Source organism: Sceloporus undulatus, chromosome 2, assembly GCF_019175285.1.
Source record: "Sceloporus undulatus isolate JIND9_A2432 ecotype Alabama chromosome 2, SceUnd_v1.1, whole genome shotgun sequence".
NCBI classification, from domain to species: domain Eukaryota; kingdom Metazoa; phylum Chordata; class Lepidosauria; order Squamata; family Phrynosomatidae; genus Sceloporus; species Sceloporus undulatus.
The window spans coordinates 181,120,970-181,147,108 of record NC_056523.1 but is presented as its reverse complement, the minus strand read 5'-3'; the positions used below and the strand labels follow the sequence as shown (position 1 = coordinate 181,147,108).

The window sequence follows — 26,139 nt, the reverse complement described above, 5'->3', positions numbered from 1 at the left end:
AGGCTTTCATGGCCGGCATCCATAGTTTTCTGTGGGTTTTTCAGGCTATGTGGCCATGTTCTAGAAGAGTTTATTCCTAGAGGAATAAACTCTTCTAGAACATGGCCACATAGCCTGAAAAATCCACAAAAAAAACCCTATAAAATAATCCAGCCTTGCTAGCCTGAGCTCATAAAACAGATGTTGTTTGCCTTTGATTGTTATATAGTGCAAACCATGGCTTCTTGAAAGTAAGTCCCATTAAATTCAACATGATTTATTCCTAAGCGTATATGAAAGGGATTTTGCATTTTGACTGTTGCATTGTAAAATAGCTGTAGCTTGGTACCTACCTACAAGAGCAGTGCACCCATGCCCTCCAGCTGTCCTGGTTTGACAGGGACAGTCTTGATTAATCTTCTATCATCCCACTTTCTCAGCAGTTTTTTAAATGCCCTAGTTTGTCTCTCCTCCTTCCACTTTCCCCCTTTGTCCCCAGTTTACTTCAGTTGCTGCAAATTTAGTTGAAACTGAAAAAGTTTGCAATCAATTAACTCAGCTGAAAGGAGAAGAGAGAAAGGGCAGAATCTTGCCCTTCCCAGTAGCCTCAAGCAAAAGCAAACTGCTGCAGCATCTTTGTTCTTCCTCATAAATAACATTTTCCATCCTGATGACATTCTGATGTTTCTTGGCCATTTTCGTCCCAATTGTCCTTTGTGAAATACAGAGATACGGTGCATCTCTTTTGTTAACATGCTTATTCCGTATACTTCATGCATGTATGACCATGGAGTAAATTACCCGTTTGTCTATGTAAGTTAGCATTTTATCACACACCATAACAAATACCTACCTGTCTCTCTCATTTTAGCCTGGGAAGGTGTCTGAGCCTCACAGCTTCAAAGAGAAGGTCTTTAAGAAGAAGAAAAAGGCTTGTGTTGTGTGCAAGGAATCCATTGAGGCCCAGGGGCTTGTCTGTAAAGGTAAGTGTCTTCCTGTCATAGACCTTTCAGTCTTTTTCACCTTACACAGAGAAGTGGCTGTAGGCAAAGGTAGCCCAACACATTTTGATGTCTAAGGCATCATATTAAATGCCCCCACCTCCTATCCAAGGTGCATAGTACCTAAAGCCAACTGCTTTATCTGGGCATGTGCTATAGGAAATCCCACAAATGCATCTGTATTTATTCCTTGCAATACAAATATAGTAATAAAAAACAACTGTTGGCTGCCTCTTCATGATATCCAAAATCTATTGCATCTGAGGCAGCTATCTTGTCCTACCTAAGGGTAGAGACAACTCTAACAGAAAGGCTAGGGAATAGAAAGCTGTTTCCCAGGGCCCCTTGCAACTCTCTTTTGTTTCACTGGCCCTTACTAGGAAGTCATCCCATTAAGCAGAGTATTACATAAAGCATAAAGGAAAAACATTGCCACACAGGTTTCTTCACCTTTGGTTGTTGTTAATTATTTTGGAGTCCTCAGCCTCCTTGACTGAGTCCATCCATCTAATAGTCTACCTCTCTTTCTCCTGTCCTCCACCATTTGTAGCATTATTGTCTTTTCTAATGAGTTGTGCCTTATCATGGTGTGGCCAAAGTACAACAGCCTCAGTTTAGTCATCTTGGCTTCCAGGGAGAATTCAGGCTTTATCTGTTCAAGGACCCATTTGTTTGTCTTTTTGGCTGTCCATGGTATCCTTAGCACTATCCTCCAACACCACATCCCAAATGTGTTGATTTTCATTCTACCAGCTTTCTTCACTGTCCAGGTCTCACATCCATTCATTGTGATGGGGAATACAATGGCTTGGACGATCCTAAGTTTACTGTAGAGGTCTATATCTTTGCACCTTACCACTTCACATTGAACAAGAATACATTTGTAATGAATACATCCTACAGGCGATCTCTTAAGGTGGCAAGGACTAGATCTAGAATATCTCTTTTCTTTTCATTGCAGTGTGCAAAATGGCAAGCCATAAGAAATGTGAAGCCAAGGTAAGAGCGCCTGCTGTACATTTAATGGGAGCAAGAAATTACATTGTGAGAAGTGTTCTAAATGAGTTAAGAGGCATATTACACAGAATATAGTATTAAACTTAAGTTCTAGGAGGACAACAAGGCTTGGAAATATAACTATTGGAATGACAATTCCCGAATCTCCCAGCCAGCATGGCCATGTCTGGTGTGTGTGTGTGTATATATATATATATATATATATATATGAATATTATTTTTAAAAAACCACAAAAAGCAAAAGATAACATATGGGCATATAAAAATATTTTCTCAAAATACATTTTAAAAATGTGTAAATAGTAGGCAGCAAAAGTTAATAATACAAAATTTATATCATACATCTTTTAACTCCTTTGTTGTGATATTCTTCACATCATTAGAACATTTTTGCCTTCCTTCCACCTCAATGTTGGTTATTTCTTATTATTTTAATTTTCTCTTCCTATACGGTGGTCCCTCCACATTCACTGGAGTTAGGGATGAAGGATCCCCATGAATGTGGAAAAACCACAAATAAAAAAACATTATTCTTTTTATCTAAGAAATCATCTCCCTCAACTCTGTGGGCAACATCTGCCAAAAGTTGATCATCCAATCATGCTGGAGGACCTACAAATGCCTAGGGAAATGTTTACTCTAGGAACTTGTAGGTTGTCCATCACAACTCTATGGTCAACATCTGGCAGAGTTGCACTGGAGGACCTAGAGATTCCTAGAGGGAAAATATTAACCACAAATAATCAAATGCACAAAAGTCAAATCCACAAATGAGGAGGGACAACTGTATTCCATTCTTATCAACTGCTGCCCTAGACATCTATCATGAAATTTTCTAATTTTTACTGTTTGGTTCCTGCGTGTGTGTGTGTGTGTGTGTGTGTGTGTATCTTATGAAATAATTGTGGTTGTCTGTCTATCTAGGAGGAGGTAAGTGAACCTAAAATAGAATACATCTTACTATAATGGGAATTTAAAAAAAAAAACCCTAATTATTACTACTCAGAGGCATTTTCAATCTGCCATGTATGTATCAGCAAAGTATGATATTGACAGCTGTCCCCATCTCTGTCTCCAAAAATGTATTCATTCTTTTCAGTCCTCACCATGTCTGTTTAAAAAGTCTTCTCTTTCCTCATCATTGTTAGTTTGTCTAAATCAACCATGTCATATAGTTTCAATAGTCATTCTTCTAGCTTTGGTGTTTCCTTATCTTTCCATTTTTGGTCATATGTTATTCTCGCTGCCATCACTATATACATCAGTATCTGTATACAACAGTATCCATCTGGAAAGAATTCTAAGTTGTACTTCCCACCCATCCATAGTACTTCCAAGCTCTAGAGGATAGAGACGTGTTCCTTGTGGTTGCTATAAATCAACCCCACATCACTGCAGATCCTTGCTGAAGTGTGTGAAGGACCAACAGAGTTCCCACAGACATCCATTCTGTGCCTTGTGTGCGTCTCTTAGTTCTGTGCTGGAGAGAGCAATTGCATACCACCATTACAAGGTCAACTTCACATCCTGCCTTTTGACTGTCTGATGTCAAAATGCCATTTTTAATCTGCAGCCCTTTCTACACATCTTGTGGGCTTGAGTAATAAGGAATAAGGAGTAATAAGGAAGCTATATTCTGAATGTAAGCTTGCAAAGGATTAAGAAGCACAGGGAAATCTGGGGCCTGTATGAGGCCCCTTGGGAAAAGGGACAAGGCTGGGCCAATGTATTTTGCTACCTGAGGCAAAAAACAAGATAGTGCCTCCCTTGCTTTCCATGTACAAAAGCTGACTGGATTGGTAGCTGACTATGGGCTCGTTCACACTATACAATTATAGTGGTGTGATTCCACTTTAACTGCCATAGCAACATCTTATGCAATCTTGGGACTTGCAGTTGAGGGAATGTGAATTGCCAGACAGAGAGTTGTAGCACCTCCCCAAACTGCAAATTCATAGGATTCTATAGGATATTGGCCATAGCAGTTAAATTGGAACCATAGTGCTATAAATATGTCATGTGAAAGCACCCTTGGTGTCGAAAGGGCCTGTAAGTTATTGTTTGTTTGGAAAAAAGTTTCAAAGAAAAGCTAAGGATTTCAAAAATTTTCTTATAGTATTTCATATCATTTTTTGGGTTGCTACAGTTATTTGGATGCATATTAGCAATTTTGATGTCACTGAAAGTGAAGCACACATTCAAGTTTCTTTTTTGTTCTGTTCTTTATTGAGTTAATCTATTCCCTTCCCTTTTTTTTCCATTGAACTAAAAAATATTTTCCCCCATTTATAGCTTGATCTCCTTTCTGAGAAAGGGCTAAGTAAGATAACAGGCTAGAGGATTAGGTTGGTATGAGCAAAAATAGGTTGCAAAAGTTTCCTGAAATAGAATAGTAGTTGACAAGACCTAAGCAGAGGCCAGCCCAGATTTAGTAGCCTAGTGACACTGAGGGTGCATCCACATGGTAAAATTAATGCAGTTTGACACCACTTTAAGTGCTGTATCTCCATCCTATGCATTCTCTGCCAGAGAGTCCTGGTGCCTCACAAAACTATAAACCTCAGGATTTTGTAGGATGGAGCCATGGCAGTTAAAGTGGTGTCAAACTGCATTATTGCTACAGTGTAGATTCATCCTGGATCATCATTGTTTTGTAACCACAAGGTTCCACAGAAGATCTAGCAGTTTCACCACCTTCAGAAAGTCCCTGTCATTTTGGGAGGGTGGAGGAGGAGGAGGATTGCAAGCACATTCTTCTCTGTTGTGGAATTGTTTGTCTGTTGCTTCACTGTAAATATTTCATCAGCATCTTCCCTTAGTCTAGACAACACACATCCCCTACTTCTTTGCCCTCCAGATGTGTTGGACTACACTTCATCATCCCTAGCCAGAAAGCTCCATGGTCATGCTATATGAGGGTGGTGGGAGGCCCCTTTCCCCCTTCCCTCTCATAAAGAGCACTCTGTTTAAATTGACACAAGCCCCAAGTCAGGTGTTCAAATCAAGACAAGGCTAACATGAATGTGCATGGAGAGGATTAGCCTTGCCCAATCAAACATCGCTCTCCATCTACTGAGAACGACAGTCTGAAAAGGCAAGAGCATCTCCTACAAATGCAGCCTCCCCACACAACTGGAAACCCTGATTCTACAAGCGGGTGTCCAAGCAAATAATTTCTTCCAACTCTGGGAAACCCAGGGATGTTTCCAAAGGTTTTGACTCAAGTCTGGCTGAGTTCAGAGCGATACCTGCGGGGTGGTGAATGGCTGATTTCCTAAGGGCATAGTGGGATTCATGTCCCACTCAGGGGGAATTTGGAATGGGAGCAAAGGTAGTTCATGGAAAGAAGTCCTAGCCAAGATGTACGGGTCAGAAAGTGTGACTTAAAGGGACCGATGACTTAAGTGTGACTTAAAGGGACCAGTGTTCTACACATCTGTTCTGGAACATAGCTGGAGCCAGTGGTGTTCCCATCCCTAGTGTCAACCGGTGCAAGTGGGGCTGTGGGAGGGTCGGTAGTTGCCAAAAGAATGTGCTTGGCCCTTTCCTTCACCATGGCGGCAGAGGTCACCTCATGAAGGAGAGGGCACTTGGCCTTCTCTGCCACAGTGGCAAAACCAGGAGGGGTGCAGCAGGAGGAGGGCCTGACCAGGTGTCACCCCTCTTCTGGGGTGTCACCCAGTGCAGACCCCACACACCCCTATGCACGTCTAGTGGCACCACTGGCTGGAGCCTCTCGATATATATGAACAAGCCTATAGCTATGGAAGACAGGAAAGTGAAATATTCTGAAGATTCAGTTTGTTGTTGTTGTGTGCCTTCAAGACATTTCTGACTTATGGCAACACAAAAGCAATCTTATCAAGTGGCTTTCTTGTAATGTTACAAAGGGGGATCCCGGTGATCTCATTAAGCACAATATACTATGTATCAAATACAGTTGTGCAGATCATGGCATTCAAATGAAAAAACAAGTCTAACAAATGAAAAACATATACCTTTCAAGACAGTGCTCTCTCCCTGAGATTCCTCCCCTTTGCCCTGAAGACTGGAAAAGACAGTCCAAGCCCTGAGAGTGAAGGCCAGAACCTGAGATCTGATAACTCTAGTGCCTGCAGATATTTTCAGTCAGGCTCCTTAGGAGGTCAAGAATCTGGCATTCCCTCTTTTTCTCTCCATATCTCCTTTTATCCACCACGTGAAGGCATGCACCTTATGCAACTGATGGGTTTTTGAAGTACATAAGGGAATCTTACAGTAAGGTTTGAGATTGCCATCCCTTCTAATGGGAAGGGAAATAGGAAGGATACCAAGACGATATCTGCCTGCTTTGAGGCCATGGTTCCAACATCTTGGGGATCCAAGAACATTATAGTTTTGTCAAACTCTTCCTTTGGAGATGTGTTCACAAACAAGTTGGGTCCAAATGCATTATTGCTGGTCAGCTCTATTTGGGGGATGATCCCAGGAACTGTGGACCCTCTACTCCTGTGAGAGCCAGACCCTTCTGGCCCTTTAAGCCTGCGTGAGGCTGCCCTTCTGGGTTGTGTAATTATGAGCTGAGTTTGCCTTGGAGCCGGGCCAAGGCCTGCAGCTGGAGGAGAGAAGCCACTTAACTTCAGGCTGCTGTTGTTCCGGGACTGTTTTTTTGAAATCACAGGATCAGTAGTGGCTGTTTCTTGCAAACACAGTTCTGCTATCAGGAAAGGAGATATAACTAAGGGGGAGAGACGGATCCCCTCAGGAACATAAGGAAAGCAATGGCAAGGCACTGAGAGCCCATGAGACAGCCAGTTCTCTCTCTCTCTCTCTGCATTGCTGATCCCTCTTCTGCCATGCTTTCCCTTGGACTGGGACAGGAAACAACAATGAAAGGTCTACACTCTGCACTGGATCGTGGGGAAGCTGCATCTGAACTGGCGTAGGATTGGCATCTCAAACAGGTGGGTATGAAGATGGTCATGTTCTTGCAGGAGAAGTGTTCATTCTTCCCTCTCCACAAGAGGGCAGTAGGCCTCTTGCAGGATTACTAGTCAGCACTTGTTGGGTTGGTTGGGCAATTAAGGGTGGGAGGGTGGCTAGAAACATGACAAGCAAAGGAAGACATGGGTTTTTAAAAAAGTTATTTGTTCATTAAGTTACTTATTTATAGAGCTGTTAATATCTATTAGCCATACTAACTGAACTATACATCCATATGCAGGGAGAGGGGCAGTTCCTCTTTGTGGCATTTGCCCAAGCGGCCATACTTAGTCTTCCCCCCTGCTCTCCATTTGAGGTGGGTTGGCTGAAAGAGTGGCTGGCCCCACGTCGCCAAGTGAATATCACGGTTGAGCAAGGAGATGCTCCCCAGTCTCCCCAGTCCTAGCATGTCATTCATGCTGGACACCAGGTGCTGGGGATAAGTAAGAAGAGAAGGCTTTCACCTTAATGTGGCCTTCTGACCATTACTGGTGACAGAGTGTTTGGACTCGGTAGCCTTTAGGCAGGCATGGCATCAGAGGCTGGACTATACCAAGACAGGCCATCCATCTGTCTAGCTCAGTACACTTGACCAGTTGCAGCTCTGAAGAGTTGCAGGCAGGATTCTTTCTTAGCCCAGCGAGTATGTTGGGATTTAACCCAAGGTCTTTTTTATGCTAAACATTTACTGAGCTACAGTCTCTCCTTCAAAGCAAGTGACCACAGACAGGACCTTAGTGGTAGTGGTAATAGTGGTCATTCTGTGATTGTGGGATACCTGAATAGTTTTTTTCCCCACCTGGTACCTAGAAGTTAATTTTGATTAACCCTTAGGCACCAGGTGAAAAAGACTATTTTATTATCCTGAGTCTGTAATGGATAGAATATTTTAATGCTTTCTTCTTCTTCTTTTTATGGCTGCTTTGTTGTTGATGGTTTGCATTGTTGGCGTTCTTCTTATTGTAACACATAGAGAGAGTGTGTTGTGGGGGATTAATTAATACTGTCTTTGTTTTAAATGGGAAACTAATGTTTTTAAATGTAATGTCAGCTGCCCTGGGAGTTGTTTCATGGAGAAGCAAAAGTTTCCAACTTTGAATAAAACAATACATAAGGTAACTATATATACATGTTTCAAATAATTGTGTGGATACACTCAGTCTAAGCTACTGGACCTCCCCCCAGCCCCATGCCCTATATATTAGCTCTTGCGTGATTTGTCTAAGGTGATTCTGTTCCACAGTCTTCTGCCTGCAATCCCTCTAAATCTTTCTGACTTGGACTTTGTCTGGCATGAAGCTGTTTGGATGGGAGGCTTTGGGGGATAGACACAAAATAGAAAACAAGAATGCTGAACAGTGTGTCCTTCTACGCTCAGTACAAATCCATAGAACTTGGAAAAGTTACATGCTTTGGGGGATGACCACTCTCAGACTCCCCCATGATAGCTGGGGGATTCTGCATACTGTTGTCCAGAGAAAGTAATTTTTCCAAGCTCTTACTTGGTGACTGTCTGGATTTTTCCCTTTCATGTGCCATTACCTTGTGATTCTGTCACTATTTGCCTTCCCTGAGAGTAGTGGGCGGATTGGCTTGTTTCCTCAAGTCATCTGGAACTGCTTTGTTCTATGAATGCATAAATTCTGGCTCGCTGGATGAAACAATGTAGTTCCATGTAGTCCTGTGTTCTCTCCCTCTGTTTCTAAAAACCCACCAAAGCCTCTGTGAGGGACAAGAAAATACAAATTGCCTATGCCTGGTAGTAAAAATCCAGCCCAGGATCTATGTCAAGCCTTCTTCCCTCTTGTGCTGATTTTCTACTAGCAGGGAGATATTTGTCCTATAATGCAATTTTAAAATATTTACATATTACTTTTCCAGGCAAAGCCTTCCCATTGTGGATTACAAAACCAAAAACTCCACACACAAAACCCCCCACGATGCTTATAATAGACATAAAACTATCTAATTACAAGAAGTATTGGACTATGATTCTGGCAACCAGGATTCTAATCTCTTCTTAGCCATGCAAGCCCACTGGGTGACCATGGGCAAAATCACACTCTCTCAGCCTCTGAAGAAGGCAAAGGCAAAACCCTTCTAAACAAATCTGGCCAAAAAACAAAACAAAACAAAACATGATAGCTTTGCCTGAGGATTGCCATAAGTTGGAAATCACTTGAAGAGGCACAAAACAACAACAATTCCCCCCACACACTAAAAACAGAAGTATTTAATAACCCTGTTCATGGCTCATTTAAAAGAATGCAGAACAAATATGTTCTTGAAGGCCTTTTAAAAATGATCAAAGATGGAGCTATATGTACTTTTAGGGGAGAGGAATTCCAGAAGTGTGACGAAAAACCACTGTCCCCAATGCCTGCCATTCTTGGGAGTGTTGACAATGGTCCTGCAAAGCAGTCACTGAAAAATCTGGCCCAAGACTCTTTAGGGCTTTAGAAGTCATCACCAGATTTTCCAACCAACCCTTTAGATTACAGTGGGCCCTTGTTATCCACTGGGGTTGGGTTCTAGGAGCCCACATGGATACCAAAATCCATGGATGCTCAAGTACCACTTAATACAAATGGCATAGTAAAATGGTATCCCTTACATAAAATGGCAAAATCAAGGTCTGATTTTTGGGATTTCTATATTTAAAAATATTTTCAAACCATGGATGCTTGAATCTGTGGATTAAAAAAGATCTGTGGATACAGAGGGATGAATGTATAGAGAAGCATTTGAAAAAGATGTCTCTCCCTCATCCAGTTTGCTGCCCACTGGTACAACCCATTCTGCCACCTCACTATTCTGCATGTGTAGAACCCCCAGAGGATGCGACAGGAAAGCTCAGAGATAAGCATGGTTCAGGCTTGATGGCTGACACCTTGGCCTGGACAGATTCCTTCCCCTGTGCCTCACTGCTTCCATCTGTGGATTATGGACAGAGAAAAACAAAAAACCAATTCCGCAGTCCAAGAATTCTCTGACCCTGGGATTTCCTAATGGAACACACATTCATCGTGATGTCTTCCTTTTGTAAAGAAGCAGCCCAGCTGACCTGGCTGTGGGGCCCACTGGCTGCATCGTTTTACTTTCTCCCAGAGTTTCCCACATCCTGACGACCTCCCCTCCATGTCCCATGGGCTAGTCCAGATGTTTTCCCAGGCCAGGGCTTGCTGGAGTGAAGAAGCAAGGGAGAGGGGCAGGAGGAGAAACGGCAGCAGGAAGAAGCTTCCTCCAGAGCACATTTATTTCCCAAATATTTCCCATAGCTGAGCTGATGGAGAATGTTGGAGGTTGGGTTTATAGTTGTGAGCATATGTGTATTTGAGGGGTGGAGATGAGAGTAGGGCTGCATCCGCATTGTGGAGATAATGCAGGTTGATGACACTTTAACTGCCATGACTCAATGCTGTGGAATTTTTGAATTTGTAGTTTGTTGTGGTGCCAGAGCTCTCTGACAAGGAAGATGAAATATCTCACCAAATTACAAATCTCAGAATCCCATAGCAATGAGCCATGGCATTTAAAATGGTGTTAGACTGTGTTGTTTCTTCAGTGCAGATGTGGCTAAAGTAGAGCATGACATGGCAGGGACTACAGAATGAAAGCACAGGGTTTGGGAAAGTTGCTTTTGGATTACAGTATCCAGAATCCTGGTCATGCTGGCAGAGGAATTCTAGGAGTTGCATTCCAAAAGGATAACATTTCCAAGCTCTTAGAAGCACTCTGGCCTAGGGTTTGGATCAGTTATCAAATGGAGACTTTTGGATGGAGCGTTCCTTCTAATGTTATCCATCACAAGAATTTTTGCCCAGAACTTTTCTTAAGGGGTCTGGGGACTTTGGGAGGCTTGAGGAGCCACAGTTTATGGCCCACATTTTCCACACCACCCCCTTAGTCAAAGAAACAACCCTAAGGCTTACATATGCAAAGCTGGAAGCAAATTTGCCAAGAGGTCCTCCAAAATCATTGGCCACAAAATGTTTTTGCTAGCCTGCTTACTCAAACATTTCATTCTCTTATTAATTAAAGCTAAAAAAACCAACTAAGCCATACAAAACGCTCACCTATTAAAAGATTTTTTGTCCCCCTCAACTGAAAATTATTTGTGTTTGCTGTAGGCGTACGTCTAGAATGGCTTGGAAGTAAATCTTGCCAAACTCTGTTGGAGGTACATTTGAGGACCCAGCTAGGCATGAAGCTTTCCCCTCCATCTTTGGTTTGGATCTGGGCCATGAGATATGTGTGTGGCAAGAACTGGCCCCAAGTCAGGCCACCCCCATAACTACATTTGGTAGAGTTGTACGGCATCATTACATTCATACATCTCCTGTGTTATGTTTGCCTTGGCAATTGTGTGTATAGTATGGATGGGGGACTTTTTTTGGCTGAGGGTCTGAATTTGAATTTAGGAAGGCTCTCAGTGGATTTTAAATGCAGATGGAATTAATAACATGGGACACAACCAAGGATCCAATAGAGGGAATAAAGGCAAAAGGTAGGCAGATATTTGTGACTCTTAACCAATTTTGATATTTCTCCATCAAACCTATAAAGTATAGCTCAGTTCTAACCACATATGTGTGGCACAACATGTTTTTGGGTATGCAAACCACAGTTCAGTTCTGTATGTGTCTACTGAAGAGTAAGTCTCTTTGCAACCTGTTCCAGGCGGTGAAGCACAGGTTATTTTGTTGTTGTTGTTTACAGTCCATAGACCCATCAATACAAAGAACAACAAACAAAAATGGTACAGTATCAGAGAGGATACAGTTTAACATTCCATAAACACAATAAAATTGACATACCCAATAAAACCTTTTTAGATACTCTGGCCAGATTTAAGAGTTCCCTTCTCTCTAATCTTAACCAACAGGAATTTGGCAACCGAAAGGGTGATGTTAGAACATCTATCCTCTAATAGAACTTTAGCATAAAACTTATCTGATCAGCCAGGTAGATGGCTTAATAGAGGAGAGATCAACTGTTTGCGAGCTTGGTTATTAAAAGAAGTAAGATAATAAAATATTTTATTTATATCTACTCAGAGGTTTTAAATGCTCAAATCTTTAAAATGTGAAGATAGTTAAGAGCGGGACATTTAAATATTTAAATATCTCTATCACTGATAGGTGATATCAGTGGATTTATTTGCAAGCTGATGAAAAAATGCTATATTTACTCTTCGCCTGAGCTAGGAAACCAGCTCCTTTCTTTCATCACAGATACACATTGGGGACAGAGAAGGGGGCAGGGTATGCTGAAGATGTTCATGGGCCAGATCTGTGGGTTGAATGAGAGATTCCCCATCCTTGATGGAGTATTGGATTTCACAGCAACCTTAATTGCTCACAGTTTCCAGAGAGTTAGGGTCTTTTCACATTACAGAAAAATAGCACTATGATTCCATTTTAACTACCATGGTTCCATCCGGTGGAATTTGGGGATTCCGGATCCTAAGGAGCCTCTGCTCCTGTGCCTCTGACCAAACTACAAAACCCAGGAGTCCATAGGATGGAACTGTGGCAATTAAAGTGGAACAATAGTGCTGTAACTGTGTAGTGTGAATGGACAGCTGGACATTAGCCAACAGTCATGTGGCATCTTAAAAACTAATAGATTTCCTGTGGCATAAACCTTTGTGATATACCTTTCACACCATCAGATTCATGAAGTGTTTGCCTCAGCTGTCATGTTAAATATATGTTAAATATATACATTAGACTGGAGAAGCGGGGATATCATAAACAAGAGAGTTCAAGTGGTCATGAAAAGTCAGAATTACCCCCTTTTACAATTCAGCATAGCTTAATTATATGCAGAACAAGCACAGTAAATATATACATAATATTGTGAATTATCATTTATCTTTATTGTGTTTACATGTAAGCTTTGTCTGAGTTGGTACTGACTCTATTTCTTACTTTTTACAACCATTTGAATCCCACTGTTTATAATTTTCTAGTTGTACCGTGTAAATCTGCCAGCTGACACTTCATGCATCTGATAAAATGGACTCTATATTATAGAAGTTAATAATAAATAATATCTCAAAGGATAGCTGTATTAGGCTGCAAAACCAAGAAAGAATCTTGTGACACTTTAAAGACCAACAAATTGATTTTAGCATTTATTCTTTTTATTTTATTTTTTGTGGAATGTGGAATGTTTTAACTATTGTTTTTCCCCCCTTAAATTCATTCAAATAAGAATGTTTAAAAATATATTCCCTTCCTGACTTCACTTCTTGTCAATAATAACATAAAATATAATTTTAAAAATCAGGGTAGAGAACCAAATGGTTAGCTTTTAGTAATTTCTAGGCTAATTGATTCTGAGCCCTGTACATGGCCAGTATCATTACATCCCATTGCAACGTCCAAACACATAGATTTGTAAAGCATAATGTGCCAAAAGCAGGTGAGCGCCAGTATGGCATATTGATTTGGGTGTTGGACTAGAATTCTAGAGGTCAGGGTCTCAATCCCCACTTGACCATGGAAACCCACTGTGTGGCCTTGAGTAAGTCACTCTATCTTAGCCTCAGAGGATGAGGCAAACCTCTGAAGAAACCTTGCCAAGAAAACCCTGTGATAGGTTTGCCTTGGGGTCTCCCCAAGTCAGAAACGATGGCACAATGGCATACAGCAACGACCAGGTTTTAATATGCAAAAGCACCTACTAGTTGGATTTTTTTTTAAATATAGAAGAAAGAAGAGCTTGGGAAAGTTACTTTTTTGGACTTCAGCTACTAGTAATTTGGGAAGCTGTAGTTTAGAAAAGTAACTTTTCCATATGCTGGCAAAAATATTCTTCAATACAGCCCACCAGCATTCCTTTTGATAGTGCCTACTTGCTTAATTGCACCCTTGTTCATGCATGGTATAATTTCAAAATGTAATGATAGTTGGTTTTGGCAAAGGGCTGTGACCTGCCAATTTTTACTCTAGACTTCTTATTTCTGCTGCTGGTTTCTCATGACCCAGCATCAGAAGATAAGGGAGATCTGCCACATTGTTTGATTAAACTTTTCTGCTTTCTGGGTATGAGAAGCAGAGGGAACTAAGACAATGCATTTGTTTAAGAATAGATATTTTGCTATGTTTACAGCATTCCTCAGATGTGCTGTCTTGTCCACCTTTATTATGGATAAAAAATATCAGTTTCACCTTCTCCTGCTTTGAAAGTTCTTAAACTTCAACTTCTTTCAGTCGTCAGTATGAAGACATTTGCAACTTTGGGCAAATTCTTCAAAAATGCATTGGCACTGACCAAATTCAATAGTAGAGCTATTCCTCACAAGGACTACAAAATCAGCAATGCCTTTTATTGGGACAACTCCAAAGCATACAATACATCATGCTCAATTTCAATGCTACGTTATATATTTTATGCTTTGGAGTTGGCCCAACAAAGGTATAGCTGCTTTGTGGATTTTGGATTCTGTTGTGTTTTGCTGCATGGTAAACACAGGAAACCCCTACAAAGAGAAGACTGTGCTGAACCTGCCTGCCACAAAAATGTTTAAAACCCTCTTAGATAAACAATGGCAACCTTAATGCAGCTCTAACATGCTTGAATTCATCAAACGTTTGGAGAGATGAATATTCAAAGACTTAAACTTGGATGGATAACTCTGTTTCTGTCTTTCTCACATTCAAACTTTTTTTCTTCTCTACATTAGTTCTTTTTGTCCTGAATAGAAAGAGTCTTGTGAATTTTAACAAATTCTTATCAAAAATGCAAAATTCTCACCTATCTTAACAACACCTATAAGTTCCATTTCTTCACTCATCATAAGGGTAGCCATATATCCTATTTTACATAGGACAACCCTCCACTTGAAAGTGCCCCTGCTTTGATTAATGGGGCCCAAAGGGCATCTAACATCTTCTGCCCAATCCCCACTGTTTTCCCTCGTGTTGAGTAGTTGTCACAAGGATGTACAACAAATGTGTGATATGCAGTGGCATTACAAGGGGGTGCGGACTGCACCAGGTGACACTAAGAGGGATGGGTGACACCACTGCTCCTCGGCCATCTGTATTTTGGCAGAAACAGGCTGAGGCATTCATCTGTTTCCCTTTAAAATGCTTTAAGAGATGGTGGGAGTGGGGTGAAGCACAGTGGGAGCAGAAAGGAGAGACCCCCCCCCCACAAAATTTTTAAAATTTAATTTTTAAAAAAAAATGAAATTTTGAATTTTTAAAATCCTTTTCAGATTTTCATTTTAACTAAATCTTCACAATGTATATGTAAATACATTTAGGTTGTGCATATGATATTGTAATTTGAAAATGTATTTTTGCTGGTTGTCACACCAATTAACATGACATTCAGTGGCATATGGGAATTACGATTTATGAGTAACATTATTGGAAAAAAGCATTACTAAGGATTCGGTATGGTGTGGAACAGGAGGTCAATGGGGAGGTGACACCATTAGCGACCACACCAGATTACACCAGCCCTAGGGATGCCACTGGTGATATGCATCTTCCCCCTAACACCTCAGACTGTTACCTGTACATGTTCCATGCATTGTTCAGAGATGCATCCAGGGGTATCTCCTGTTGTGTTGAGGACACAATAAGGATTAAGCAGTTTCCCATGTTCTGGTGACAGCTACATAAATAAACTCTTCTGCAGCCTGAAGTCACTTATGAAAGAAGTATATCAAAGATGAAAGTGGGAAAAGGTCCACTTTGGACAACAGAATTGATTATGAAAGGTTTTTGCATAAGAGCCACTGCTTCTAAGATCTTTTGTACAGGTTCCAACAGAGAAGTACAGGTTATATGTGTATAATGATAGTTATGAAGATGCATATGTGTGGAAATCTGTCTCTGTGTGTTTGTTTGTTTTTTCTTTTTCAAAATACTGTACATTAAAAGGTAAGGTTCTCAGATCTTCATAAGAAAAGCAGAATTAGAATCAGAAAAAGGAGGAGTTAAGATAGGAGGAAGCAACATTAACATAATATTAGCAGAAGACATTGAGGAATTGGAACAGTTAATAAGGAAGGTCAAAGATGAAAGTGCAAAGTCACACCTGATGCTGAACATAAAGAAAACAAAAATAATGACCACAGAAGAAATACACAAATTCAATCTAGACAATGAGGAAATTTAAATAGTTAAAGAATTCCCATATTTAAGATCAAACATTGACCAGAAAGGAGACTGCAGTCAAGAAATAAGAAGAAGGCTAGGAGTGGGAAGGGCAGCTATGAAAAAACTGGAAAAGATACTGAAGAGCAAAGACATACAACTGAGCACTAAAGTCAGAATTGTTCAGGCCATTGTATTCCCAATTACCATGTACGGTTGTGAGGGCTGGATAGTGAAGGAAGCAGACAGAAAGAACATCAACACATTCAAAATGTGGTGCTGGAGAAGAGTACTTAGGATACCATGGACAGCCAAAAAGACAAACAAATGGGTCAGACTTTGGCCCCATGATGAGAAGACATGGCTCTCTAGAAAAAACAATAATGATAGGAAAGGTGGAGAGTAGAAGAAAGAGGGGAAGACCACAAATCAGATGGATAGACTCAATCAGGGGGTTTATGGGCCAGGGCTTGCAGGATCTGGGCAAGGCAATGGAAGATAGCAATTCTTGGAGATGTCTCATCCACAGGGTCTCCATGAGTCAGAACTGATTTGAGGGCCGCTAACAACAGATACAGATTAATTGTGCCAGGTTTAATTGTACAAATACATATCCTCCAACTGACTCAAAGTGTCCCGGTTCCTCTCTCCTTTTTCTCTTTGTCCAGTGCTTACTTCCATTGCTGCAAACTGAGTTCAAAGTGCAAAAGTAATTCTCCTCCAGTTAATTTAGCAAGGTAAAGAGGAGGAGGAGAGGCAGAATCTTGCCTTTCCCAGAAGGCTCAGGCAAAAGCAAACCACTGCGTCCTAGTTCATGTGTTCTTCCCCATTAATAATTTTTTGCCATCTTAACCACACTGTGATGTAGCTTGGCCACATGTGTCTCAATTTTCATTTGTGAAATGCTGGGAGTATGCAACTACAGTCTGCTCTCACATTACGGGGGGGGGGGGGGGAATCCGTTCTGGACCCCACTGGGTAAAGCAAAAATAGCGTATGCTCAAGCCCCATTGGATAGAATGGAGTTTGGGCTTGATGCGTGGCCGTGTGTGCGCACCATTTCTTTTAATGGCGGGCGGCTTCAGCAAAAGTTGAAAGCCGCCTATAATGAGTACACGAGCTCACTGTACATGCTTCTCTATCTGTTGTCAAGATGTTAAACCTCTCCTGTCTTCTATCTGGTTGTACATATTATAGGGGAAACAAATCTTCCTATTTTTGAAAACTAATCTTTTACTCCCATCATTCAATGCTTTCTTTTTATTAGAAAGCAAATGGATAACTGAGCAGATACTTGTGCCTAGTAAACAGCTCTCCTATTCAGATTTCTGTTTTAAAAATGTTATTTTCCATATTGTATTCCTCTCACAAACACACGTGGAACTCCACAGGGAACAAGATGCTCTGTGTGTGTGTGTGTGTGTGTGTGTGTATTTGTGTGGTGCTTGAAGTGGGAAAGTGAAGGGGGAAATGGTTTCAGGGAAAGCATTTTAAGCACATTAATTCTTGAATGCTTTTCTGGTCCAAACTGTCCCCTGCCAAAATAGCTTTTCACTTACAAAAACACTATGACCATCTAGGATTGTTTGCACATGTTTGCTGTTTCCCTCTGAACTTATGCTGTTTTCTCCTCTATGTGCATGATATGTAGACAGGATTGGAAAAGCCTGCAGATGGACCCAATTCAGACAGAAATAAGTTAAGAGATAACAAAACAGATAGCAGGGGAGCCGTGGTGAGACATCCCTAGTCACTCGGCTGCGGGACGAAGCGGATTTAAAAACCTCTAAATAACTGTGGATGGGGAAGGAGAACCTCCCTCCTCTCTCATGGGTTGCCCAGGGATGCAAAGGCCATTGAGCCAGGTGAGGTGGGGGAGCGCGCAGAGCTGAATAGCCCCACTGTGCTCCCCCTCCTGGGTGGGGTGCCTCCTGTTTATGTTTCTCTATATTTAGCACCCCCACCCCTTTGGCCCTGCTGCCTCCCAGCCAGGATGAATCGCAGCCTATGTGCCTGCCGTCCTTGGAAGGGCCTAGCCCCAGGCCAAAGCAAACACCCTGATGGGGAAAAGAGTTTGATTCTGTCTCCAGCCCCAGGAACTGAGCAAGAGGCCTTTTTTCCCTCCCTTCTCTCACTGCTCATGCTGTGGGGGTGGAGGGAGAGCTTACTGGGACGTCATTGCAAAGTTTGGTTTGTGGTGGGGATGCTGACAGACTGGGAGGCCTGGGAACCCAGGAAGGAGGTACAGCTGAACTCAACAGTCTCAATTTTTCTTCTTCTTCATTCCAGGTTCCATCACCCTGCCAGCCCCTCCCTCCTCCTGAACTGGTAAGTGATGGTCTTTGTCCACCCATCATAAGCCCTATGTCTTCTTACATATCTTCCTTTTGTCATTTCCTACTTTGCCTGCTCCTCCCCACACCATTCCCGACTCGCATTCTCTGCTCTGCTTGGTGCAGAGACATGAACCATGGAACCAACTTTGGCTGCGTAGAGATGCATCATTTAAAAAAAACGAGTTGCCTTCATGCCCCCTTGGCCAGAATCTCCATTACCAAATCTACTTTTGGTGTTGCTTAACAGCAAATCAATCTCTAGTGGAAGCTTCTATCTGACAATTTCCCTCCAACTTGGAGAGGGAGGGAGGGAGTTTTCAAAAAGACAAAGTAAAGCACCACCACTTGCATGCGATTGTAAGATTTCCTTGGTGACTGCTACTTTTGCATTTTTAGTGCCAGTAGTAACTGTTTTTATTGTTATTTACTTGTTACAATGGAGGCAGTGAGTGATGATGATGTTATGAAGTAATTGATTAAAAATTTGGTTTGATGTTATCATGTAATTTCTAAAGAGCTGGAAAAATTGCTACCAGGAATGAGGATGGATAGAGCTTGGGGGCAGGAAAAGTGCTTTTGGAGGCAGACTACAGTTCCCATCAACCTACAGCCAACATGGTTATACTGTACTAACTGAGGGATTTGAAAAGTTTTACCCTCCCAAGCAGTGGTGTAGCAAATAGGTTTATGAGACCCCCAGTCAAGCCATGTAATACAGTACCAGCCTCTGCACCAGACCTTTAGAAACAGTTTTCTTCAAAATGATTCCTGGGGGAAGATGGTATCTGAGAACAAAATACAGTGAGTGTGCTTCCTCAGATACTCTACCACTTGTACACCCACTGTTTTCAGTGTACCCTATAGACGTTTTCACTGAACGTGTTCTCGTATCTCTTTGTTACCTAAATAATAGTAACAGGTTCTGTGGATAATATAATTATCCCTTCATATCTATGGATTCTGCATCCACAGATTCAGCCATCCATGGCTTGAGAATATATATATATATATATATATATATATATATATATATATATATATTTCTTAAAAGCAAACTTTGCTTTTGCCATTTTATATAAGGGACACCATTTTACTATGCCATTGTATATAATGGGATTTAAACATCCACTGATTTTGATATCCCCAGGGGCTTCTGGAACTGAACTCCAGTAGATCCCAAGGGTCCACTGTATTTCTTTGTCCAATAAGAGAGATGGATGTACTATATATTATTTCCCCCTTTACTATGAGAGCACTGTGTCTACTGTGATCACCTTAACAACTGACATATCTAAATCTTGTACCACCTTTGCAAATTAACTTAAAGAAAGAATTTGGCCTCAAAGGTGCTACATGATCTCTCTACATGCCGATTCTACAGTCTAATATGGATATATATTTGATATCTAAATCTTATCTGCCTAGACTTCTCTGTCCAAGATGATCATCATCCTTCCTATTAGATTTTGGTTAAATTTATATTTCTTCTGAATCCAGGATAAGTTGATAAAATATGATATGATAGTTATTGGAATCTCTGGGATTTCTTGTCAACGTCAGTCCTAGAGTCCTTTGAGATCTGTAACCTCATGGTGAGCACTGAGCTCTATGTAATACCCCCAAGGAGTCTTCCCATTGTTGTTGGTGTGTACTTTCAAGTCAGTTCTGATTTATAGTGACCCTCACGTGAACCTATCACATGGTTTTCTTGGCAGGATTTATTCAAGGGGAGTTGCCATTACTTTCCTCTGAGGCTGAGAGAGTCTGACTTGCCCATGGTCACCCAGTGGGCTTCTATGGCTGAGCAAGGATTCAAAGCCTGGTCCTTAACATGCAGCCCTTGGCAAGCTTGAAGAATGTAAATCTGTGGCCCATATGTAATGCAACTAAGATTGTGTGGCACTATAGAAGTTGCCATTCCTATGAAGCAAGTAAACATGGATACTTTTGCTTCAGTCCTTGTGTAAATGTGACTTTCTATTGTACTTCCTAATGCTGCTCCATGTCAGCTTTGCTGTGCTGCCTTTACCACTTAAGGGCTGTTCTTATGGGTACGGCAAAGTTCAGCTACTTACCCCCATCCTTTTGAACATCTTAATGAAACCATTACACATTTAGTGAAGTCTATGCCAATGGATAAAGATTTCCTGTACCTTTCAACAAACATTGATCAGAACGGAAACTGCAGTCAAGAATAAGAAGACTAGGAGTGGGAAGAGCAGCTATGAATGAACTAGATAAGATCCCAAAGAGTAAGGATATACAAAGCACTAAAGTTAGAATGGTTAAATCCATTGTATTTCCCATCACCATGTATGGATGTGAGAGCTGGATAGTGAAGAAAGTGGATGAAAAGAAAATCAACTCATTTGAGATGCGGTGCTGGAGAAGTGTTGAGGATGTTCAAGAAGACAAAGAAATGGATCCTAGAACAGATCAAGCCTGAGTTCTCCCTGGAAGCCAGGATGATTAAACTGAGGCAGTCATACTTTGACCAGATCATGAGAAGTCATGATTCATTAGAAAAGACAACAATGCTATGGAAGGCAGAAGGCAGTAAAAAGGGAGGGAGACCACATGTCAGATGTATAGAATCAATTATGGAGGTCCCAGGCCTGAATCTACAAGACCTAAGCAGAAAAGTGAAGGATGGGGGTCTTGGAGATGTCTCATCCACAGGGTCATCCTAGCAATAGCAATAACAATAGCAAGTGCATTTCTATACTGCTTATCAGTGCACTTAAGCTTCCTCAGCTGTCTACAATGTGTAAGCTAATTGCAACTGACAAGCTGGGTGCTCATTTTAGCAACCTACAAAAGGATGCTAAGCTGAGTCGATCCTGGAGCGCTGCAGTACCGGCATTTAACCACTGCACCACCAAGGCTCCTTAGCCATGAGTTGAGAGTGACTCAGGGGCAGCTAACAACAACAACAACAATACTAATTTGTATTTTATGCTACTCAGGCAAATTTTAACTCATGGTAAAAATTCCTTTCTCTTCTTTGTTAGCCTATAACCGTAATAATATTATTGCATTGAATAGAATAATAAAATCATCAGGGGAAGCAGTCTGGAGGTTTGCAGTCAATATGTGGATAACACATGTGTTTCTTCTTTTTCTTTTTTGCATCCCCCCCCCCCTTTTCACATAACTGGGTGACATAGTAGAAATTCTGTTTGGATAATTGCATCCTGTGATAGTGAAATAAACTGAAACCCAGCCAAAACATGGGGGGGGGCACTAGTAGTGAGGCAGGATCAGCAGTAGCGTCACTAGGGTTGATGCCAACCCAGTGCGGTAACTCATGCTGTAACCCCCAAGCAGCCAACCAACCCACAGCTCCAGGGAGTGGGCAGGGCTGGCAGGGTTGTTAGCTAGGCAGGAAATGGAGGCAAGGTTGGTCACAGACTCCATTCCTTTGGCAGAAGGAGAGGAGTCCCCAGCCCCTCCAGTGGCCACAGCTGATGGGCTGCTGGAGGGTGTGTGTGTCTGGGGAAGGTCTAGGGATGGAATGGTGAGTGACCATCCTACTTGGTGTTCACCTTCCTCTGAAGTATCACCTGATGTGATTTTCATTTCCTGCACCCCTATAATGACACCCCTGTGGAGAAGACCTGAGAACCTGATCTGGAAGCTGGTTCCTCCCTTGGAAGGGGTAGAATACTAGCTGAGGGACTGCATTCTTTGCATCCCCATGTACCTCCTGAGACTAAAATGTACTCACATCAGTGACAACTTGCCCCTTCTTCCACAAACTTTGAAGTCCTCCAGGCTAGACTACTGTAAGACCATCTCAGCAGGGTTGCCTTTGATGACTTCCCAGAAAATGCGGTGAGTTTATCAGTGACTGTGAGACAGAACTAGTGCTAAAACCAGGACCTTGAAAGTTACTCTGTAAAGGTAATTTATGCCTATTGCTCCTAACAGTGTTTAACAAATAACCCACTGGTATTACTCATTATACTTTTGACAAGGTAATTCAGAATGTTGCCCCAGTCCCACTAAAGATGCTCTGTAAAATGATATTTGTAAGTAATGAGAAACCATTATATTTTACTTTTTGAAACTAACGTTATTAAGCACTCCTTCCCAAATACCTAAAATACTTGTAACTCTTTACTTCCAAATTCTTGTTGGAGCAACAAAATTGTTCCCCAGTTCATTTCTGGGAATTCAAAATACTGGTCTTAGACTTTAAAGCCCTAACTGACCTGGGCACAGGTTACCTAAGGCCTTCTTTCTTACTTCCCTTCCCTTACACAGAGCTCTTATGAAACCCTCTGCTCCTAAAACATAGAATTTCTTAGCCATGATTAGACAGAAGAGGACAACCTTCTCTCTGTGATTATACCTGAAGAAGTTCACTCATTTCCCCTTTAATCTCCCCAAAACCACTTAAAGTGGTATGGTTGTTGTTGCTGTCTTATAGAGGCAAGGAACAAGTGTCGTGTGCTTTGTGTTTGTATTGGCTATCTGTAAAACAGGAGTAAAATCACTCTAGCTCACAAGGCTGATGCAAGATAGATGACAATAACACTCAAGGAATGCTGAATTACACGATAAACGGTGGTTGAAAGTAAGATATCCCCATGAAGAGGGAATGAAAGAAATGTTAATAATTCAGCTTAAGAGGACACATTCCCTTGATGGTGAGATCAGATAGGCCTGTTTGCTCTGTGAACAACATCCAGGGAGTTAATCCATTAGCTCAAGCAACAAATAAAGTGCTCAGCCCCACCCAGTGCAAGAAGGGCTAGCTAGAAGCAACACTTTTGGCAGAAGGATGGTTTTAGCCACCACCTACCAGAATGTTTCTCAAGAACACCAAGAAGCCAAGAAGCAGATAAGATCTTGGCCTTCCTAGAATCTAGTATCAGTACAGCATGATGTCATCAGAGGTACTGCATGGGTCCAGAAGCTGGGCTCATAACAGCTCCCACACAGAGGAAGAGTGCCTGAGAATTCTCTTGGATGTACAGGAGATACGAACCAGCTCGAGATACAAATCTCTAAGAATTCTTCCAGGTTGTTGAGGAAAGCACCAGCTTGGTGGAACATGGTGATACTTCCAACTTCCTGGTTAGCAAATTTCAAGCATTGTATGAAGAATACACTGAAGGGCTGAATAGAGGGTGAGTATAACAGTAGTGTTACCCCCCCCCCCCCAGCAAGGTTTTTTTGTTCTGGAAAGGAGAGTTCTGAACCTTTCACTCCTACAGGAGGATGTACAAGAATAGAGTAGGGATTCCCCTTTCAATTGTTCTGCATCTGAGTGGGGGCAACTCCCGAAGGTCCAGAGAGCCAAGATTCAAACCCTGGTCTCCAGAGTCATAGTACAACGCTCAAACCATGCCAGTTAAAACACGTGCAAGGGAAGTCCCCAAAGCAGGCACCCTCAGTGTGTGTGTGTGTGTGTGTTACCGAGTGACTCGCCAGCTTCCAGCTGGGTTGGGGCTGCTGCCCCATCCACCCTTGTCACCTGGAGCTGCCATTCTCCTGTGTCCTGAGGGGAAGGTCCATCAAGAGGGGAGACAGTGAAGAAGAGACAGAGGTCCTGCAGATGCCATCTCTGGGATGGTGCCTGGCTGCAAGGAAGGTCTGTCTTGTCTGTTGGACTGACTCAGCTAAGAAGTAGTGACTCCTCTTGCTGGAGCCTAGGGTATTAAAGTGACAGTTGTCATAGTGGACAGTGGTTTGAAGTAGTTGGTCAACAAATATGCCCTCATTTTGGTTTTCAAATAGGGTAACTCCAGCCAACAGGACAGGAGAATTCCGCACTCAGAAGAGCTCATTTCTGACAACTAGCAAATTCTTTAGTTACAGGTACTGTACTGTGGTAGTGACTGAGAGAGGACATCTAGGAGACACAAACATTCTTGATGCCAGTTCCATTATGGCTATTTTGAATCTCTATAGTTAAAATGATCTATCTGTCTGTTTGTTAGAAACTGGATTAATCTGTCTGATCTGATTTCTATAAGGTTTCCTCCCCCCCCCCCCCCCCCCCCCCCAAGTACAGGTTTTTCTATTCTATTTATGCATCAGTTTGCTTACTTTCTTTGAAAGCATTTTTGTGTACTCCAACATTTGTATTCATCTCTACACACATTTTTCCTTACTATAGTGACTTTTTTCTAAGCGGTATCTCCTAATGTATTTCCCCCAGCATATTTATTTTGGTATGCAGTTTTCTCCATTATATGTATTGTATTGGGGAATCTGTATTGCAAAATTCAGAAGAATGTGAAAAAGAAGGATAATTGTTTTCCAGTTTTCAAAGCATGCATTAGGAAGTTTAATATTAAAATGCAAACCAAATAAATTTCACCTCTATCCCTAAGAAATGTGTGTTTATAAACCAGGATGAGCTAATCTTGTTTCTACTATAATCTTTTGGGTATGCCAAGTCAGGTTTTTCCCTAAAGTTCTGCTTCAGGCAGTTGTGTTTTAAAACAGGAGACATTTTATTAAATCATATGCAAAGCAACTAGCCAGTCATGAATCAAATCTGGCAAGTAGAATATGCAAATTCAATCATGCTATTGAGCCAAGATAATAATTTAGCAATTTTAGCTTTTTTTATGCATGAAAGAGTATAATTACGGGTGCATAATTTATGTAATTTATCAAAGACATAATTTATGTCCTCTACTTGCACATAATTATACATACAGTACATACAAAAGTAAAAGGGAATCTGTATTTAGTGTGCCTTTAAATCTAAGCAACAATGGCAGCCTCAGTGGCAACACCACAAATAGTTTATGTGTCCTAATAACAAATAAAATGGATCATAGTCAGTGTATTTGAGTATGGTATAACACAGGGGTAGGAAAAAGTGTGGCCCTCCAAGTGTTGTTAGACTGCAACTCCCAGCAGTCCTCATAATTAGCTGCTGGGAGTTTAATATGAATATCTAGAGGTGTGAAGACAAAGATGAAAAATTAAGATATTTGCTGTTTAAAAAGAGGAGGAAGAGGAGGACTCAGAATCTTAGATGTGGAAGGGCCATCAAGGGCATGCTAGTCCAACTTCTGCCATGCAGGAATACACCACTAAAGCACTCTGAAAAGATCCAGTTCCTGTACAGATGCACCCCCAAAGATAAAGGTAATTGGAGATCAATAAAAACCTCTATGCTTAATAAGATGGTTTTAGATTATCAGACTCAATTGCTGGAATCTTCTCTCAGACAGGGATACATTGCAGTGTGTGAAAGGTAAACTAGAATTTACATTGGAGTTTGCATGTGGTGGCATGTTATTTCATAGAGATGTTGTAATACAATGGGCCCTTCTCTTACACAGAGGATCCATTCTAGACCCACCCACCCCCGACCCCCGCATAAGGGAAATTCCTTGTATGCTCACACCCCATTGCAAACAAAGGGGTACAGCGCACGCACCTGCTTGAAACCACATAGGGTTTGCCCGCGTAACATGCAGGCACACTATATTAATATTTACAGTCAGTGTGGTGTAGTGGAGAGAATGTTGGAACCTGAAACTCAGGGGATCCAGGTTCCAGTCCTTACTCAGCCATGGAGCACACTGACTCAGAGCAATTTGCAGGGCCAAGGGAGCATTTTTGGTGGCACTACAGGGTGCTGCAGTGATTACAGTATTGCAGTGGGACTTGGGAGATCCAGGTTCAAGTCTTCACTGAGCTGTGAAGCTCACTGAGAAACCTTGGACAAGTCTGTCTTTCTCTTCTCTCCTCTCC

At 41.6% G+C, this 26,139-nt stretch overlaps 1 protein-coding gene across 9 annotated transcripts in view; it reads left to right on the top strand.

The window, feature by feature from the left end:
- The window catches only part of TNS2 (tensin 2), a 156,137-nt gene that overhangs the window by 83,005 nt on the left and 46,993 nt on the right, over positions 1–26,139 (top strand). For 5 of the 9 annotated variants that reach the window (XM_042455680.1, XM_042455684.1, XM_042455683.1 and 2 more), the window contains 3 exons: positions 851–962; positions 1,942–1,979; positions 18,368–18,406. In XM_042455680.1, the coding sequence (XP_042311614.1) occupies positions 851–962; positions 1,942–1,979; positions 18,368–18,406 (189 nt within the window). Of the gene's footprint in view, positions 1–850; positions 963–1,941; positions 1,980–6,574; positions 6,941–7,256; positions 7,276–18,367; positions 18,407–21,608; positions 23,550–23,941; positions 24,241–26,139 lie in introns of those variants that run through there. The other 4 variants (XM_042455686.1, XM_042455685.1, XM_042455688.1 and 1 more) reach the window with 4 other exon arrangements.